Source organism: Rana temporaria, chromosome 12 (genome assembly GCF_905171775.1).
Source record: "Rana temporaria chromosome 12, aRanTem1.1, whole genome shotgun sequence".
Taxonomy (NCBI): Eukaryota; Metazoa; Chordata; class Amphibia; order Anura; family Ranidae; genus Rana; species Rana temporaria.
Genome location: NC_053500.1, coordinates 132011398 through 132026982, shown reverse-complemented (window position 1 = coordinate 132026982; position 15585 = coordinate 132011398). Strand labels below are relative to the sequence as shown.

General features: G+C 45.7%; 1 protein-coding gene across 1 annotated transcript; it reads right to left on the bottom strand.

The window, feature by feature from the left end:
* Window positions 1–1859: 1859 nt before the first annotated feature.
* EME1 (essential meiotic structure-specific endonuclease 1) lies at window positions 1860–15575 on the bottom strand. The gene is made up of 8 exons (XM_040330734.1): window positions 15135–15575; window positions 13190–13320; window positions 12882–12968; window positions 11727–11842; window positions 11537–11651; window positions 7413–7528; window positions 5326–5515; window positions 1860–2477 (listed from the first exon to the last, which is right to left on the bottom strand). Exons 1-8 carry the CDS (start codon window positions 15499–15501, stop codon window positions 2307–2309), a joined length of 1293 nt encoding a protein of 430 aa, XP_040186668.1. The 5' UTR covers window positions 15502–15575; the 3' UTR covers window positions 1860–2306.
* Between the last annotated feature and the right edge of the window lie 10 nt (window positions 15576–15585).

The following is a 15585-nucleotide window of genomic DNA, read 5'->3' as shown; positions in this document are numbered from 1 at the left end:
ATTAGAATTGCTGTTTTGCTACTAGTAATGTCACTACTTGTAATGCCAACTGCCACCACAAGATGGTGCAAGATCACAGAAGGAAGCTTAGGCCTGCAGAAAGCCACGGCTTCAACTACCGGCCGGCCCGCGTCGGCCGGTAATTGAGGCTGCGGCCTTCTGCAGGACTAAGTTTCCCCAGGCGCCAGGTCACAATTTCTTGTCGCAATTGCGCGCCCGGATTTTGTCGAGCCCTGCTCTATGTAAACTCCGACGGAATTCCTCAGAATATCCAATGGAAAATCTTCGATGGGGCATACGCACGGTTGGAATTTCCGATGGAAAAAACCCTTCAGACTTTTTCCCTCGCAAATTCCGATCGTGTGTACGAGGCATTATCCTTTAATTTTAACAAAAAATAGAAACTTGGCAAACACTGTACATACCGGGAAGGAAAATGATATAAATCATGAATGGGGGCTGGGCAATGATATATTTACACACTGCACTGATCCTCACCACTCAATGCTAACGCCTTTCTATGTGATGTTTTACAAAAAACAATTATCTTTTTTTTTTTTAAATAAATTAAGTTAAACGGCCTCTTATATGCATTACCGTTTTTGTATTTAAAACGTGGTATTACTGACGGCGCTGTCAACGTCAGCATTCATTTTTCCGTTTGCCATTAAAAGGAAGAGTTGTAAAAAAAAAAAAGAGAAAAAAAAAGAGTCCCGGTACATTTCTATGAGAGAACGCAATGGTCGCACTACGTATAGAAGGAGCCACTCTATTTTTCTATGGACTGTATTGCGCTCGCTTCCTATCTGAAGAAATGGAATATAACTGCCACATAAAGTTGTGCATTCCTTGTCACTCTACAACTCAGGTTCTACAACTAATTCCCCCAGCCGGATTCCTGGAAATGGGCCGCTTCGGATCGCTTCGCCAGTAACTGTGATGTAACGTTTCTATGTAGAATACAACGAAAGTTGCCTTTTGATTGGTAGCTGTACCAAATGAACAAACAATAAATAAAACAAATTCTCTTATTGATTGTGTTTGTCTTTCATTTTTTATTTTTTGCTAGAAATTTTCTCCTTCAAATTGTCTTTCACTCCCCTTGCCCTTTAGTTGGAGAAGACCAATAGCCAGATTCACGTCGTAACAGTAGATACGCCGTCGTAACTCTGCATCTGCGCCGTCCTAAATTTAAGTGTATTCTCAAATTGAGATAGACTTAAATCTAGCTAAGATACGACCGCCGGCGCCGTCGTATCTTAGCTGTCTATTTAGGCCGGCCGCTAGGGGCGTGTACGCTGATTTACGCCTAGAATGCGTAAATCAGCGAGATACGCCTATTCACGAACGTACGCTTGCCCGTCGCAGTAAAGATACGCTGTTTACGTAAGGCGTTTTCAGGCCTAAAGATATTCCACCAAAAAAGATGGCGCAGCCAATGTGAAGTATGGACGTCGGAACCACGTCGAATTTAAAAAAAATTACGTCGTCTGCGTAAGTCGTCCGTGAATGGGGCTGGGCGTAATTTACGTTCACGTCGAAACCAATAACTCTTTGCGGCCTAATTTGGAGCATGCGCACTGGGATATGTCCACGGACGGCGCATGCGCCGTTCGTTCAAAACGTCAATCGCGTCGGGTCACGATTCATTAGCATAAAACACGCCCACCTCTTCACAATTTGAATTAGGCGCGCTTAGGCCGGAAATGTTTAATATTAATATGTTTAATAAACCATAGTGTTTGTGGCTTGAACACCGCTTTAAGACAGCTCTCACTGACTAACATGCCCCATGTCATGCAACTTGGGAGTCTCACAAGTCACGATAATGTGAACCGAGCCTTAATTAAATGTTGTTTTGCGATTGCTACAAAATAATACGTTTCACTTTTATTCAACAGTATTTACATCTGATACCAAATCAGGAATCTGCAGTGTGTACCATGACAAGGTTCATTTCCCAGATACAAAGCACTGAATGTTCAGGGAAGGAAGACACAAGATGACCAGAGTAGTATTGGGAGTTACAATATAAATGTGATCCGCCGGCTGCCTGACCGGCCTTGAGAGGCCATTGGTGGCAGGTAGCTGTTCCCTTCAGGAATATGAGAGTGCTGTACCTGCACTTTGTATGGCAAAGGAGCCAGAAAGCAATGTTCTACTTTGTAAACCAATAAGATTGTTGTGTAGACAACCAATGAAAAGTCCGCTGCCACAGATTACTGCATGGTGCTCTTTGCCTTATTAAACAAAGCTCATTATAGAAATACTGAAGGGCACAGTAAAATATGTGCAAAGTGCAGCAATCATAAGTCAAGTGACAGCTCTGGCTGCAAGCTTGTAAACTGCAGGTAGATCCGTTTGGATAATTCTGGTCCAACGCGCCGGGACGTAGACGTGACTCCTTCTCCCCGCCGCACAAGGATATCACTCAAGAGGCCGTGTCGCTCTGCGTTGGTCTGACAGTGGCGATAGGCCTGGAAGAGAGGTGAAAAAAAAAAAAAAAGTCACCAAACAAGGAGGAGGACTTATTCATCGCCAAATTCTTCCATTCTACATTGTATGCCTGTTGCATCTTTGCCGGTGTTCTGTCAAAAAGTGCGCCCCCCCCAGAGGGAGCTGCGGTGGCTCAACGCGATTGGCGCTGCGCTGACAAGCCATTCACTTCTGCAGCTAGGGGTTCGGGTCCCGGCTGCATGTGAATTGAGTTTGGTGGTCTCAGCCCGGCTCCCGGTGGGTGTGCTATGCGAGGTAAGCCTGCGCTTAGTATGCCCACCCCCCTCCCACAAAAACCACCACACTTACACGCACTCGAAATTGGGTTAACATCACGCACTTTGACCACGCGGTCTCTAAAGAGAGAGGCGAAGGACTAACGGGGCTGGTTGAGCGGGCTAATCCTCTCACTCCCTTATAGGGAGTCCCTCTGCCCCGTTGGGCTTCAAAGCGGAGCAGGTAGGGTGGGCTGTGTGGGAGGACCCCCTCACACACCCACCATTGCCACCTGGGGCATGGAGAAAGGTGGCAGATTGCCTCTGGGGGAGGCCTGCCTACTCCCAACTCCTGCAGTCCGGCTCCTCTCTCGAGTACACGCACAAAATACACTGAAAAAAAAAAGAAAAGAAAAAAAGTGCGCCCCATCGGATAGTTCACGCGTATGCGCAGGATGGAGCCGCAATCCAGCTTGAGTGACCGTGACCAGGGAGCAAGTGCACATCATAGGAGGTATCTCTCGATGGGCACGGCACAATTGAAACCTGTACAAACAGCGGGGGGAGGGGCGTACTTCTCACATTGTGCCTTGCTGTTGCGGGACGGCGTTACAGTGTGCTGATGGTCCAGTTTCCCCCTTGTTTGTATGGGTTTAAATTGTGGCTGTGAAATGGTATCTCCCATCGAGAGATACCTCCTACGATGTGCGCATGTGCCACGTTTTACGTCAGCTCAGTTGATCGGCAAATTAGCTGTTGTGCACAATTCTTCCCAGGCCCTATTCCAGGGATATGCAATTAGCGGACCTCCAGCTGTTGCAGAACTACAATTCCCATGAGGCATAGCAAGACTCTGACAGCCACAAGCATGACACCCAGAGGCATGATGGGACTTGTAGTTTTGCAACAGCTGGAGGTCCGCTAATTGCATATCCCTGCCCTATTCGATGGGGGGGGGGCACTTCGACAGAACACCGAGTTCATGAACTGCCATTCAGTTGGCATCAAGTAAATCATGTAACCCCCCCAACAGAATGGCATTTAGTTTGCAGACACAATTTAAAGAGATGCTCCAGTCAACTCCCCTCCAAAGATGAAAAGGCAGCGGCTACAAATACAGTAATACCTTGGATTACAAGCATAATTCGTTCCAGAAATATGCTTGCAATCCAAAAGCACTTGTATATCAAAGCATGTTTCCCCATAAGACATAATGGAAACTCAGATGATTTGTTTCACAACCACTGCTGGTGTATGCAGTACTGTATGTGGCCAGAGGTGCGGGGGCGCTGGTGAAGCTCGGAGACACTCTGAAACCGTTGACACCTTTGGGTGCTTCGACGCACATTACGCCCACCCAGCTGGGAGTGTCTCTGAGCATCTCCGAGTTCTCCAGGGGCCACATACGCCAACACATACACCAGCAGCTTGTGTCCTGCTCGTCTTCCAAGACAGCGCTCGCAAATCAAGTTTTAAAAAAAGAAAATCTAGCTCGTCTTGTGAAACGCTTGTATACCGCGTTACTCGCAAACTGAGGTATCACTGTATAGTAGCTTCCAAGTTATAATAAAAGGACACTTACGTACCTGTCCAGGGATCCATGGCTGTTCTCACCTGGGTTGGTTCTTCGCCAGTCTTTGGGTCCTCGGTGCCGGCATGTTTACTAAAGGAAGCTAGATGTGACTCCTTGTAGCTTTACAGCCGGTTTCCCACTGCACGTGCCAATCTTGAGGTCAGGACTCTGTGCAGGTCAGTAAAGTTCCTACAAGTCTTCATGGACCTTGCTTTGTGCACTGGTGTGCAGTCATGTTGGAACAGGAAGGGTCTGTCCCCAAACTGTTCCCACAAAGTTGGGAGCATGAAATTTCCCTTGGTATGCTGTTGGCACCAAGTTCCAAAATGTCATTAGAACTAAGGGGGCCAACCCCTTAAAAGACAACCCCCCACACCATAATCCCCCCTCCACCAAATGATTTAGAACAGTGCACAAAGCAAGGTCCACAAAGCCATGGATGAGCGAGTTTGGGGTGGAGGAACTTGACCGGCCTGACCTCAAGATCAGCTTGTGCATGCGCAAGTGGGAAGCCAGCAGTCCTGACCTCAACCAGATAGAGGCTGGAGGTCAATTAGAGAGGAGCCAGGCCTTCTTGTCCAACATCAGTGCCTGACCTCACAAATGCGCTTCTGGAAGAATGGTCAAACATTCCCATAGACACGCTCCTAAGCCTTGTGGACGGCCTTCCCAGAAGAGCTGAAGGTGTTATAGCTGCAAAGGGCAGGGCCAACTCAATATTGAACCCTATGGACCAAGACTGGGATGCCATCAAAGTTCATGTAAAGGCAGGTGTCCCCATACTTTTGACAATAAACTGTCTATCAATGGGGAAACAACTTTTTGGTGCAAACAGTAACTAAGCTGTCATGGGCAGCTCTCAATGCATACTTGTGATTGAGAGCCTCTAATCATGTGACCACTGTGACAGCCAATCACAAGAGTCACACGATCAAAAAGCCTGTTTCCACCATTCAGATCCAGGGACAGCGACGGCAAGGATGCAAAAAAAAACAACAGTAAGAAAATAACATATTTGCACAGCAAGAAGTCTGAACTCACTTTTATCAGTAACTGTGGCGAGGGATAGGCGGCCACCACCGCACTGGCAACTTCCACACCCACTCTATTGAACTGCTGAATCTGCCTTTTCCACACATCCAGCAGACCTTTCCCACATTTCTCCACACGCACCCCTCCTGCCCAATCACCGTCCATGTAGAAGGAGAAGGAGGTGTTGTCTCGTTGCCTCCTAAAAAGAAAAGAAAAAATCTGATCAAATGAAAATTATTATTGGTGCAATTTATGCTGGGGGGGGGGTTAAAAAAATATATACCTGACTTCTATTAGAAAATATGGAATGGTGGAGCACGTTACGTCCCACTTACCATGAAAGGCTATGCCGGACAAAGCAATAGGTTTGGCTAAACTTCCGCACACCCCTGTAAGCCATGTCAGTCTGGCTATTACACACCACGTCATCATGTGATCAGCCAATGACAGCTCATCACATGATGTAAACAAAGGATCAGTAAACAATCACCGGCTTGTTTACAAGGGACATCGGTCCCGAAGAGGAAGAAGGCACATCAGCCTCATCAGTGCCCATAAAAACCACCTGCCAGTGCCACCTGCCTTTGCCACCTATCAGTGCCCATCTGTGATGCAAATGAGTGCCACCTAGTAATTCTGCCTGTCAGTGTAACCGATCAGTGCCCATCACTGCCACTCATCAGTGCCCATCACTGCCACCTATTAGTGCCACTTCTCAGTGCCACCTATTAATGCCCTTCAGTGCCGCCTGTCAGTACCACCTCTCAGTGTCGCCTCTCAGTACCACCTCTCAGTGCCGCATGTCAGTACCACCTCTCAGTGTCGCCTCTCAGTACCACCTCTCAGTGCCGCCTGTCAGTACCACCTCTCAGTGCCGCCTGTCAGTACCACCTCTCAGTGCCGCCTGTCAGTACCACCTCTCAGTGCCGCCTGTCAGTACCACCTCTCAGTGCCGCCTGTCAGTACCACCTCTCAGTGCCGCCTGTCAGTACCACCTCTCAGTGCCGCCTGTCAGTACCACCTCTCAGTGCCGCCTGTCAGTACCACCTCTCAGTGCCGCCTATCAGTACCGCCTCTCAGTGCCGCCTCATCAGCGCACATCAATGAAGGAGAAAAATTACCTGTTTGCAAAATGTTATAACAAAAATTATATACCGTATTTATCGGCGTATACCGCACACTTTTTTGCCCTGAAAATCGTGGGTGCGCGATATACGCCGATCCCTGCTTTCCCGCCCGCCTAGTTTGAACACTGCGCCGAGATATACCGAGCGCAGTACACTCGTGTATAGTCGGGCAGGCTCGGCTCCTCTCGCGCTCACGTCCTGGACGTCCAGGACGTGAGCGCGAGAGTAGCCGAGCCTGCCCGACTATACCCGAGTGTACTGCGCTCGGTATATGCCGGCGCAGTGTTCAAACTCGGCGCGGGAAAGCAGGGATTGAGTGGGGAGGACACCGCAGAAGGACGCCGGACCCGACGAAGAGGACACCCGAAGCCGCAGACGGACGCCCGGACCCGACGAGGCTGCCGATGCACGCTGCGCAAGACACCAAAACTAAGTACTAAAATGTTTTTTTTACAGAAATGCGGGTCCACTTTAGGGGTGCGCGCTATACGCCGGAGCGCGCAATACCCCGATAAATACGATTATATATATATATATATATATATATATATATATATATGTTTTTTTTAAATCTGTCTTTTTATTAATTTTTTTAACAAAAAAAGAAAAACTGCAGAGATGATCAAATACCAAAAAAAAAAGAAGCTCTATTTGTGGGAGAAAAAGCATGACCGCGCAATTGTCATTCAAAGTGCGACAGCGCTAAAAAATGTCCCCAGTAAGCAAGTAGTTAATGAATTCTTTACCTGTAACCTAGGAGACTTGGGTTACTCATGTCCGTTTATTATTATTTTAGTGATCACCATTTATAGGATCACAGATATTCGAAAAGTATAGAAACGCCCCTTTTTCTTTACAAATAAATATCGGACTTCACTCTGTGAAGTTTTCTATATGGAGGCAGCAGCTCAGCGCACACCTAAGCTTAGGAATTCTAATCAGGTACAGAACTACATCACGTGTCATTACTTGGTTGGAGCCTCCGCTAGAGATTTGCTAAACATGCAGACAAAGTCTGAGAATTCCTTCCAGGTCTCCAGGAACCAGACGTGGACATTCATTTGTAGCTGCAAGACCAACAGAGTCTGAAATACAGAAGAAGATGTTCTTAATCCACAGTTAGTTAAAGGGGTTGTAAAGGTAATATTATGTTTTTACTAAATATCTTCCTTTACCTTAGTGCAGTCCTCCTTCACTTACCTCATCCTTCCATTTTGCTTTTAAATGTCCTTATTTCTTCTGAGAAATCCTTACTTCCTGTTCTTCTGTCTCTAACTCCACACAGTAATGCGAGGCTTTCTCCCTTGTTGTGGAGTGTCGAGCTCGCCCCCTCCCTTGGACTACAGGAGAGTCAGGACACCCACTAACACACAGCTCCTTTCTCTATCTGCAACATAGAGAGCGTCCTGACTATCCTGTAGTCCAAGGGAGGGGGCGAGCACGACACTCCACACCAGGGTGAAAGCCTTGCATTACTGTGAAGCGTTTTTACAGCGTTTTAGCGTTAAAAATAGCGCTCTTAAAACGCTCATAAAACACTCTCCATGCATCTCATCTTTCACACTGAGTCCTGCAAGCAGCATCTTTGGAGCAGCTTTTGGGCGCTGAAAAAAACGCTCCAAAAACGCCCCTCTTTATTGAAATGAATTGAAAAGCTCTGTAAAAACGCCTTACCCTTTCACACTGAGGCACTGCAAAAACGCCCTAAAACGTTAGGGTCTTAGTGGTGCTTTACCAGCACATTGGGATTGCAGATGAGGCTTCGCTCGAATAACGCTGTAAAAACGCTTGAATAACGCTATAATAACGCTTGAAAAAACGCAGTAAAAACGCTCAAATAACGCAGTAAAAACGCTGCAATAACGCAGTAAAAACGCTGCAATAACGCAGTAAAAACGCTGCAATAACGCAGTAAAAACGCTGCAATAACGCAGTAAAAACGCTGCAATAACGCAGTAAAAACGCTGCAATAACGCAGTAAAAACGCTGCAATAACGCAGTAAAAACGCTGCAATAACGCTCAAATAACGCTGTAAAAACACTCGAATAACGCTGTAAAAACACTCGAATAACGCTGTAAAAACACTCGAATAACGCTGTAAAAACACTCGAATAACGCTGTAAAAACGCTGTAAAAAGGCTCGAATAACGCTGTAAAAAGGCTCGAATAACGCTGTAAAAAGGCTCGAATAACGCTGTAAAAAGGCTCGAATAACGCTGTAAAAAGGCTCGAATAACGCTGTAAAAAGGCTCGAATAACGCAGTAAAAACCCTGTAAAAACGCTCGAATAACGCTGTAAAAACGCTCGAATAACGCTGTAAAAACGCTCGAATAACGCTGTAAAAACGCTAGAACAACACTGTAAAACCGCTAGAATAACGCTGTAAAACCGCTAGAATAATGCTGTAAGATCCTGCAAGCAGCATCTTTGGAGCAGCTTTTGGGCGCTGAAAAAAACGCTCCAAAAACGCCCCTCTTTATTGAAATGAATTGAAAAGCTCTGTAAAAACGCCTTACCCTTTCACACTGAGGCACTGCAAAAACGCCCTAAAACGTTAGGGTCTTAGTGGTGCTTTACCAGCACATTGGGATTGCAGATGAGGCTTCGCTCGAATAACGCTGTAAAAACGCTCGAATAACGCTATAATAACGCTTGAAAAAACGCAGTAAAAACGCTCAAATAACGCAGTAAAAACGCTCAAATAACGCAGTAGAAACGCTCAAATAACGCAGTAGAAACGCTCAAATAACGCAGTAAAAACGCTCAAATAACGCAGTAAAAACGCTGCAATAACGCAGTAAAAACGCTGCAATAACGCAGTAAAAACGCTGCAATAACGCTCAAATAACGCTGTAAAACCGCTTGAATAACGCTGTAAAAACACTTGAATAACGCTGTAAAAACACTCGAATAACGCTGTAAAAACACTCGAATAACGCTGTGAAAACACTCGAATAACGCTGTAAAAACACTCGAATAACGCTGTAAAAACGCTGTAAAAAGGCTCGAATAACGCTATAATAACGCTTGAAAAAACGCAGTAAAAACGCTCAAATAACGCAGTAGAAACGCTCAAATAACGCAGTAAAAACGCTCAAATAACGCAGTAAAAACGCTCAAATAACGCAGTAAAAACGCTCAAATAACGCAGTAAAAACGCTCAAATAACGCAGTAAAAACGCTCAAATAACGCAGTAAAAACGCTCAAATAACGCAGTAAAAACGCTCAAATAACGCAGTAAAAACGCTGCAATAACGCAGTAAAAACGCTCAAATAACGCAGTAAAAACGCTCAAATAACGCAGTAGAAACGCTCAAATAACGCAGTAGAAACGCTCAAATAACGCAGTAAAAACGCTCAAATAACGCAGTAAAAACGCTGCAATAACGCAGTAAAAACGCTGCAATAACGCAGTAAAAACGCTGCAATAACGCTCAAATAACGCTGTAAAACCGCTTGAATAACGCTGTAAAAACACTTGAATAACGCTGTAAAAACACTCGAATAACGCTGTAAAAACACTCGAATAACGCTGTGAAAACACTCGAATAACGCTGTAAAAACACTCGAATAACGCTGTAAAAACGCTGTAAAAAGGCTCGAATAACGCTATAATAACGCTTGAAAAAACGCAGTAAAAACGCTCAAATAACGCAGTAGAAACGCTCAAATAACGCAGTAAAAACGCTCAAATAACGCAGTAAAAACGCTAAAATAACGCAGTAAAAACGCTCAAATAACGCAGTAAAAACGCTCAAATAACGCAGTAAAAACGCTCAAATAACGCAGTAAAAACGCTCAAATAACGCAGTAAAAACGCTCAAATAACGCAGTAAAAACGCTCAAATAACGCAGTAAAAACGCTCAAATAACGCAGTAGAAACGCTCAAATAACGCAGTAGAAACGCTCAAATAACGCAGTAAAAACGCTCAAATAACGCAGTAAAAACGCTGCAATAACGCAGTAAAAACGCTGCAATAACGCAGTAAAAACGCTGCAATAACGCTCAAATAACGCTGTAAAACCGCTTGAATAACGCTGTAAAAACACTTGAATAACGCTGTAAAAACACTCGAATAACGCTGTAAAAACACTCGAATAACGCTGTGAAAACACTCGAATAACGCTGTAAAAACACTCGAATAACGCTGTAAAAACGCTGTAAAAAGGCTCGAATAACGCTATAATAACGCTTGAAAAAACGCAGTAAAAACGCTCAAATAACGCAGTAGAAACGCTCAAATAACGCAGTAAAAACGCTCAAATAACGCAGTAAAAACGCTAAAATAACGCAGTAAAAACGCTCAAATAACGCAGTAAAAACGCTCAAATAACGCAGTAAAAACGCTCAAATAACGCAGTAAAAACGCTGCAATAACGCTCAAATAACGCTGTAAAAACACTTGAATAACGCTGTAAAAACACTTGAATAACGCTGTAAAAACACTCGAATAACGCTGTAAAAACACTCGAATAACGCTGTAAAAACACTTGAATAACGCTGTAAAAACGCTGTAAAAAGGCTCGAATAACGCTGTAAAAAGGCTCGAATAACGCTGTAAAAAGGCTCGAATAACGCTGTAAAAACCCTGTAAAAACGCTCGAATAACGCTGTAAAAACGCTCAAATAACGCTGTAAAAACGCTCGAATAACGCTGTAAAAACGCTAGAACAACACTGTAAAAACGCTAGAACAACGCTGTAAAAACGCTAGAACAACGCTGTAAAACCGCTAGAATAACGCTGTAAAACCGCTAGAATAACGCTGTAAAACCGCTAGAATAACGCTGTAAAACCGCTAGAATAACGCTGTAAAACCGCTTGAATAACGCTGTAAAACCGCTAGAATAACGCTGTAAAACCGCTAGAACAACACTGTAAAACCGCTAGAATAACGCTGTAAAACCGCTAGAATAACACTGGAAAAACACTCGAAATAACGCCCCAGTGTGAAAGGGGCCTAGGGTAAAGGAAGCTATTTAGGGAAAAAAAGATTGTACCTTTACAACCCCATAAAATATAAATCAGTCTGATTCAATGTTTTGTCCCTAATGTAGGACAAGGGAAGCATAAAAGGAACTCCTCTCACCTCCTCCACATCTACTCTGCTAAGTTTGGGCAGTTCTTGCAGATCTTTTTGTTTGCGTTTCCTTTCTTTCGCCCCTTCTCCTCGGACGGTCTTCTTACCTTTTGTCTTCTGATCTCTGCAAGTAAAAGGTGTGAGATGTGAGACTTTCTTTAGAGACGGTCTATTATTGTATTGATCTCCGGGGACCCACCTGAAATACTTCTCCATCTCCATGATCACAAGTGAGGGGATGACACGTGACTTGCTTGCCATGATGTGGGACACAAAGCCTCTTAAGGTGCCCGTGCTCTGGGTAAAGTGTGCCTCCTGTATGGGCACAAAGGCAACACAACCTTCAATACCAGGAACAGAGATACAAATTTTCAGGCTCTGAACTTCTGCAATGAGACGCGCACGCGAGGCCCGCTGACTTGATAGCCGCCGGTGTCCCGCTATCGTGTCAAGGAGCTGCAGAACAGGGAGATGCCTGTGTAAACAAGGCATTTCCTTGTTCTGCCTAGTGACAGGACAGTGATCTACTTCTCCCTGTCATCTTTGTGGGAACAAAATTCAAAAAAAAATTGTTTGGGTACAGTGTAGCATGACCGCTCAATTGTCATTCAAAGTGCAACAGCGCTGAAAGCTTAAAATTGGCCTGGGCAGGAAGGTGCGTAAGTGCCTGGTATGGAAGTGGTTAAAGCGGAGTTCCGGCCACAATTTCACTTTTTAAATATAAATACCCCTGTAATACACAAGCTTAATGTATTCTAGTAAAGTTAGTCTGTAAACTAAGGTCCGTTTTGTTAGGTTGTTACAGCATTTAGACACTTTATAAAATAGAAATTGACTGGGGCCATCTTAAGTGTGGGCATCATGAAGCCAGACTGTATGACTTCCTGGATTTCAGCCTTGCAGATCTCGAACATGCCCAGTGCTGCACAAGCAGTGTCAGATCAGGTTTCAGCACCTGTGCTGTCCAAGTCACATGATTCTTTGAGACTGGGGAGTGCACAGACTCCTGGAAAGTTACACCCACTACATTCCCAGGAGTCTGTGCGGTGTAGGTTAAGCACCTAGGTGCAGGAAGTGGGAAGATTAACTATTCTGCCTAGCAACAACACTTTGAAGGCATCTAAAAAAAAAAATTAAAAAAAATTCGTAAAGGACTAATGACATTTTTTTAAAACTACTGATGTAATGTTATATTTATGGGTGGAACTCCACTTTAAGGTCTCATCGGCTTGACCCAGGAAGAACTGTGTCCAGGGCCAGGAGAAGAGAGCTGGTCAATCCCATCTCATATGGAATTATATGGATCAATAAACTGATAACCCCCCAATGTCAAAAATGAAACACAATTCCCTACCGTTTTACTGGCTTGGACCATGGAAATAAAGGCTTCTCCAGGGACAAGGACCAACATCTCTGCCTCTTCCTGGCAGAAGGCTTCTCCCTGAAAAGGAAAGAACGAGCACAAAATCTGACGAAACATATTCTGACGACACTTGGTCTTCTATTTCAGTTATCACCATTCAAGTGTATGCAAACCTTAAAGGGGTTGTAAAGGTCCAAGGTTTTTTTACCTTCATGCATTCAAATAATGCTTGAATAACGATCGAATAACGCCCCAGTGTGAAAGGGGCCTTGTAGAATGAGATTGGATGAAGAACTCACATTGCCGTCTTCCCCGGACCTGCTCCAGGTAATACTCCGTGCCACCGGCTGGGACTGGATCACACACTTATACTCCTGAGCCTGCAGAGCGTTCAGCACTTGTCCTCCTCCAGAGCCGTCCTGCAAGAGACCTGAGAAGAAAGGTCCCCTGAGTCTGATGTCTGGACCCCGGAATAAGAACATCCACAACCTCTGACGCCAACCACATCTAAATGGTACAAAAAGAGCAATCTACCACCAGACATTTCCCCACCCGGAGTTCCTCCAGCCGTCTCCCATCTGACCTCTGGGTCCAATGCCACCTGGCAAAGCCAGTGGGCACGACACCAATGGTCCTTTCAGATGGCTGGAAGCACGGCTTTCCTCCCACTGGGCTTGTAACCACTTCAGCCCCGGACCATTGGGCTGCCCAAAGACCAGAGCACTTTTTGCGATACGGCACTGCGTCGCTTTAACCCCTTAACGACCGCCACATGTACATATACGTCCACAGAATGGCACGTACAGGCAGATGGGCGTATATATACGTCCCTGCCTTAAAGCGGGTGGGGGGTCCGATCGGGACCCCCCCCCCTACATGCGGCAGGCAGATTCCCGCGGGGAGCGGTCCGGGACGACGGCACGGCTATTGGTTTCTAGCCGCCCCCTCGCGATCGCTCCCCGGAGCTGAAGAACGGGCAGAGCTGTATGTAAACACGGCTTCCCCGTGCTTCACTGTGGCGGCTGCATCGATCGAGTGATCCTTTTTATAAGGGAGACTCGATCGATGACATCACACCTACAGCCACACCCCTCTACAGTTGTAAACACACACTAGGTGAACCCTAACTCCTACAGCGCCCCCTGTGGTTAACTCCCAAACTGCAACTGTCATTTTCACAATAAACAATGCATTTTTTGCTGTGAAAATGACAATGGTCCCAAAAATGTGTCAAAATTGTCCGAAGTGTCCGCTATAATGTCGCAGTCACGAAAAAAATCGCTGATCGCCGCCATTAGTAGTAAAAAAAAAAAAGAGTTAATAAAAATGCAATAAAACTATCCCCTATTTTGTAAACGCTATAAATTTTGCGCAAACCAATCGATAAACACTTATTGCGATTTTTTTTACCAAACACAGGTAGAAGAATACGTATCGGCCTAAACTGAGGAAATTTTTTTTTTTATATATATATGTTTTTGGGGGATATTTATTACAGCAAAAAGTAAAAAATATTGTTTTTTTTTTCAAAATTGTCGCTCTATTTTTGTTTATAGCGCAAAAAATAAAAACCGCAGAGGTGATCAAATACCACCAAAAGAAATCTCTATTTGTGGGAGAAAAGGACGTCAATTTCGTTTGGGAGCCACGTCGCACGACCGCGCAATTGTCTGTTAAAGCGACGCAGTGCCGAATCGCAAAACCTGGCCTGGGCCTTTAGCTGCATTTTGGTCCGGGGCTGAAGTGGTTAACTGACAATTGCGCGGTCATGCGACCTGGCTCCCAAACGAAATTGACGTCCTTTTCTCCCCACAAATAGAGCTTTCTTTTGGTGGCATGTGATCACGTATCTAGACATTAGACAGGTATCTGCTCTCCCCTCCCCCATGAACGGTGCCAAATGTTCCCCCTGGAGGGAGGGGGGGGGTGATTTTTTTGGAAAAGCGGAAGTTAATTTTTTGGGTGGAACTCCGCTTTAAGGGGGTAAATCCTTCCTGGGCTGAAGTGGCTAAAAAAAATGCCCAATATATTGTGCGACGTAAAAAAAAAAAAAAATCGCAGCGACTACCATTTTATTCTCTAGGGCCTCTACTAAAAAAAATCTATACAATGTTTGGGGGGGGGGGGGTTCTAATTAATTTTCTATCAAAAAATACTAATCATTAATCGCAAAAACTATCAGAATAGGCGTGGCCCTGAAATGATTTCTATTGGTGGACAATGCCATGCCCCGCCCCGCAGTACCGGCGTCTATGTGCACTTCTAGGCTCTCTGGACATTTCTTGGCTTTCTTGGACTGAGGCGCTCCGGCGGGGTCACGTGACGCTGCGCTCTTGGTCGGAGGAGCTCTGGAGGAGGGGGCGCCGCCTCCGCCGCCTCTCTTAGCCCCACGTGACCCGGGTGGGCGGGCTGAGTGCCCTCGCGGAGCTGGGGCGGCACGTGACGGCGGGGCAGCCAATCGCCGGAACAGAGGGAGCTCCTCCACCTCCTGCTCGCTGTCGCTGCTGCTGATCGTCTGCGCTGCGACGGGGCGCCGGGCTGCTGCGGTGGAGGAGGAGGCCAGGAAGGGTAGGCGGGGCAGGTCCTCGCTGTCGCTGGACTCGGAGCTCATGCTTGCTGCGCTTCAAATTTGGCGCTGGTGTTAAACCGGAAGTGACGTGTTGGCGTTTCAGACGAGTTGGCTAGTTTGACAGAT

What these genes read in the sequence shown, in the direction of transcription:
- EME1 (XM_040330734.1), bottom strand. Translation starts at nt 15,501, where the DNA reads ATGAGCTCCGAGTCCAGCGACAGCGAGGACCTGCCCCGCCTACCCTTC. An exon ending in TGGTCCAAGCCAGTAAAACG is followed by an intron (nt 11,843 to 12,881) that starts GTAGGGAATTGT and finishes GTGCCCATACAG; the next exon opens with GAGGCACACTTTACCCAGAG. An exon ending in CGCCACAGTTACTGATAAAA is followed by an intron (nt 2,478 to 5,325) that starts GTGAGTTCAGAC and finishes CCTCTCTTCCAG; the next exon opens with GCCTATCGCCACTGTCAGAC.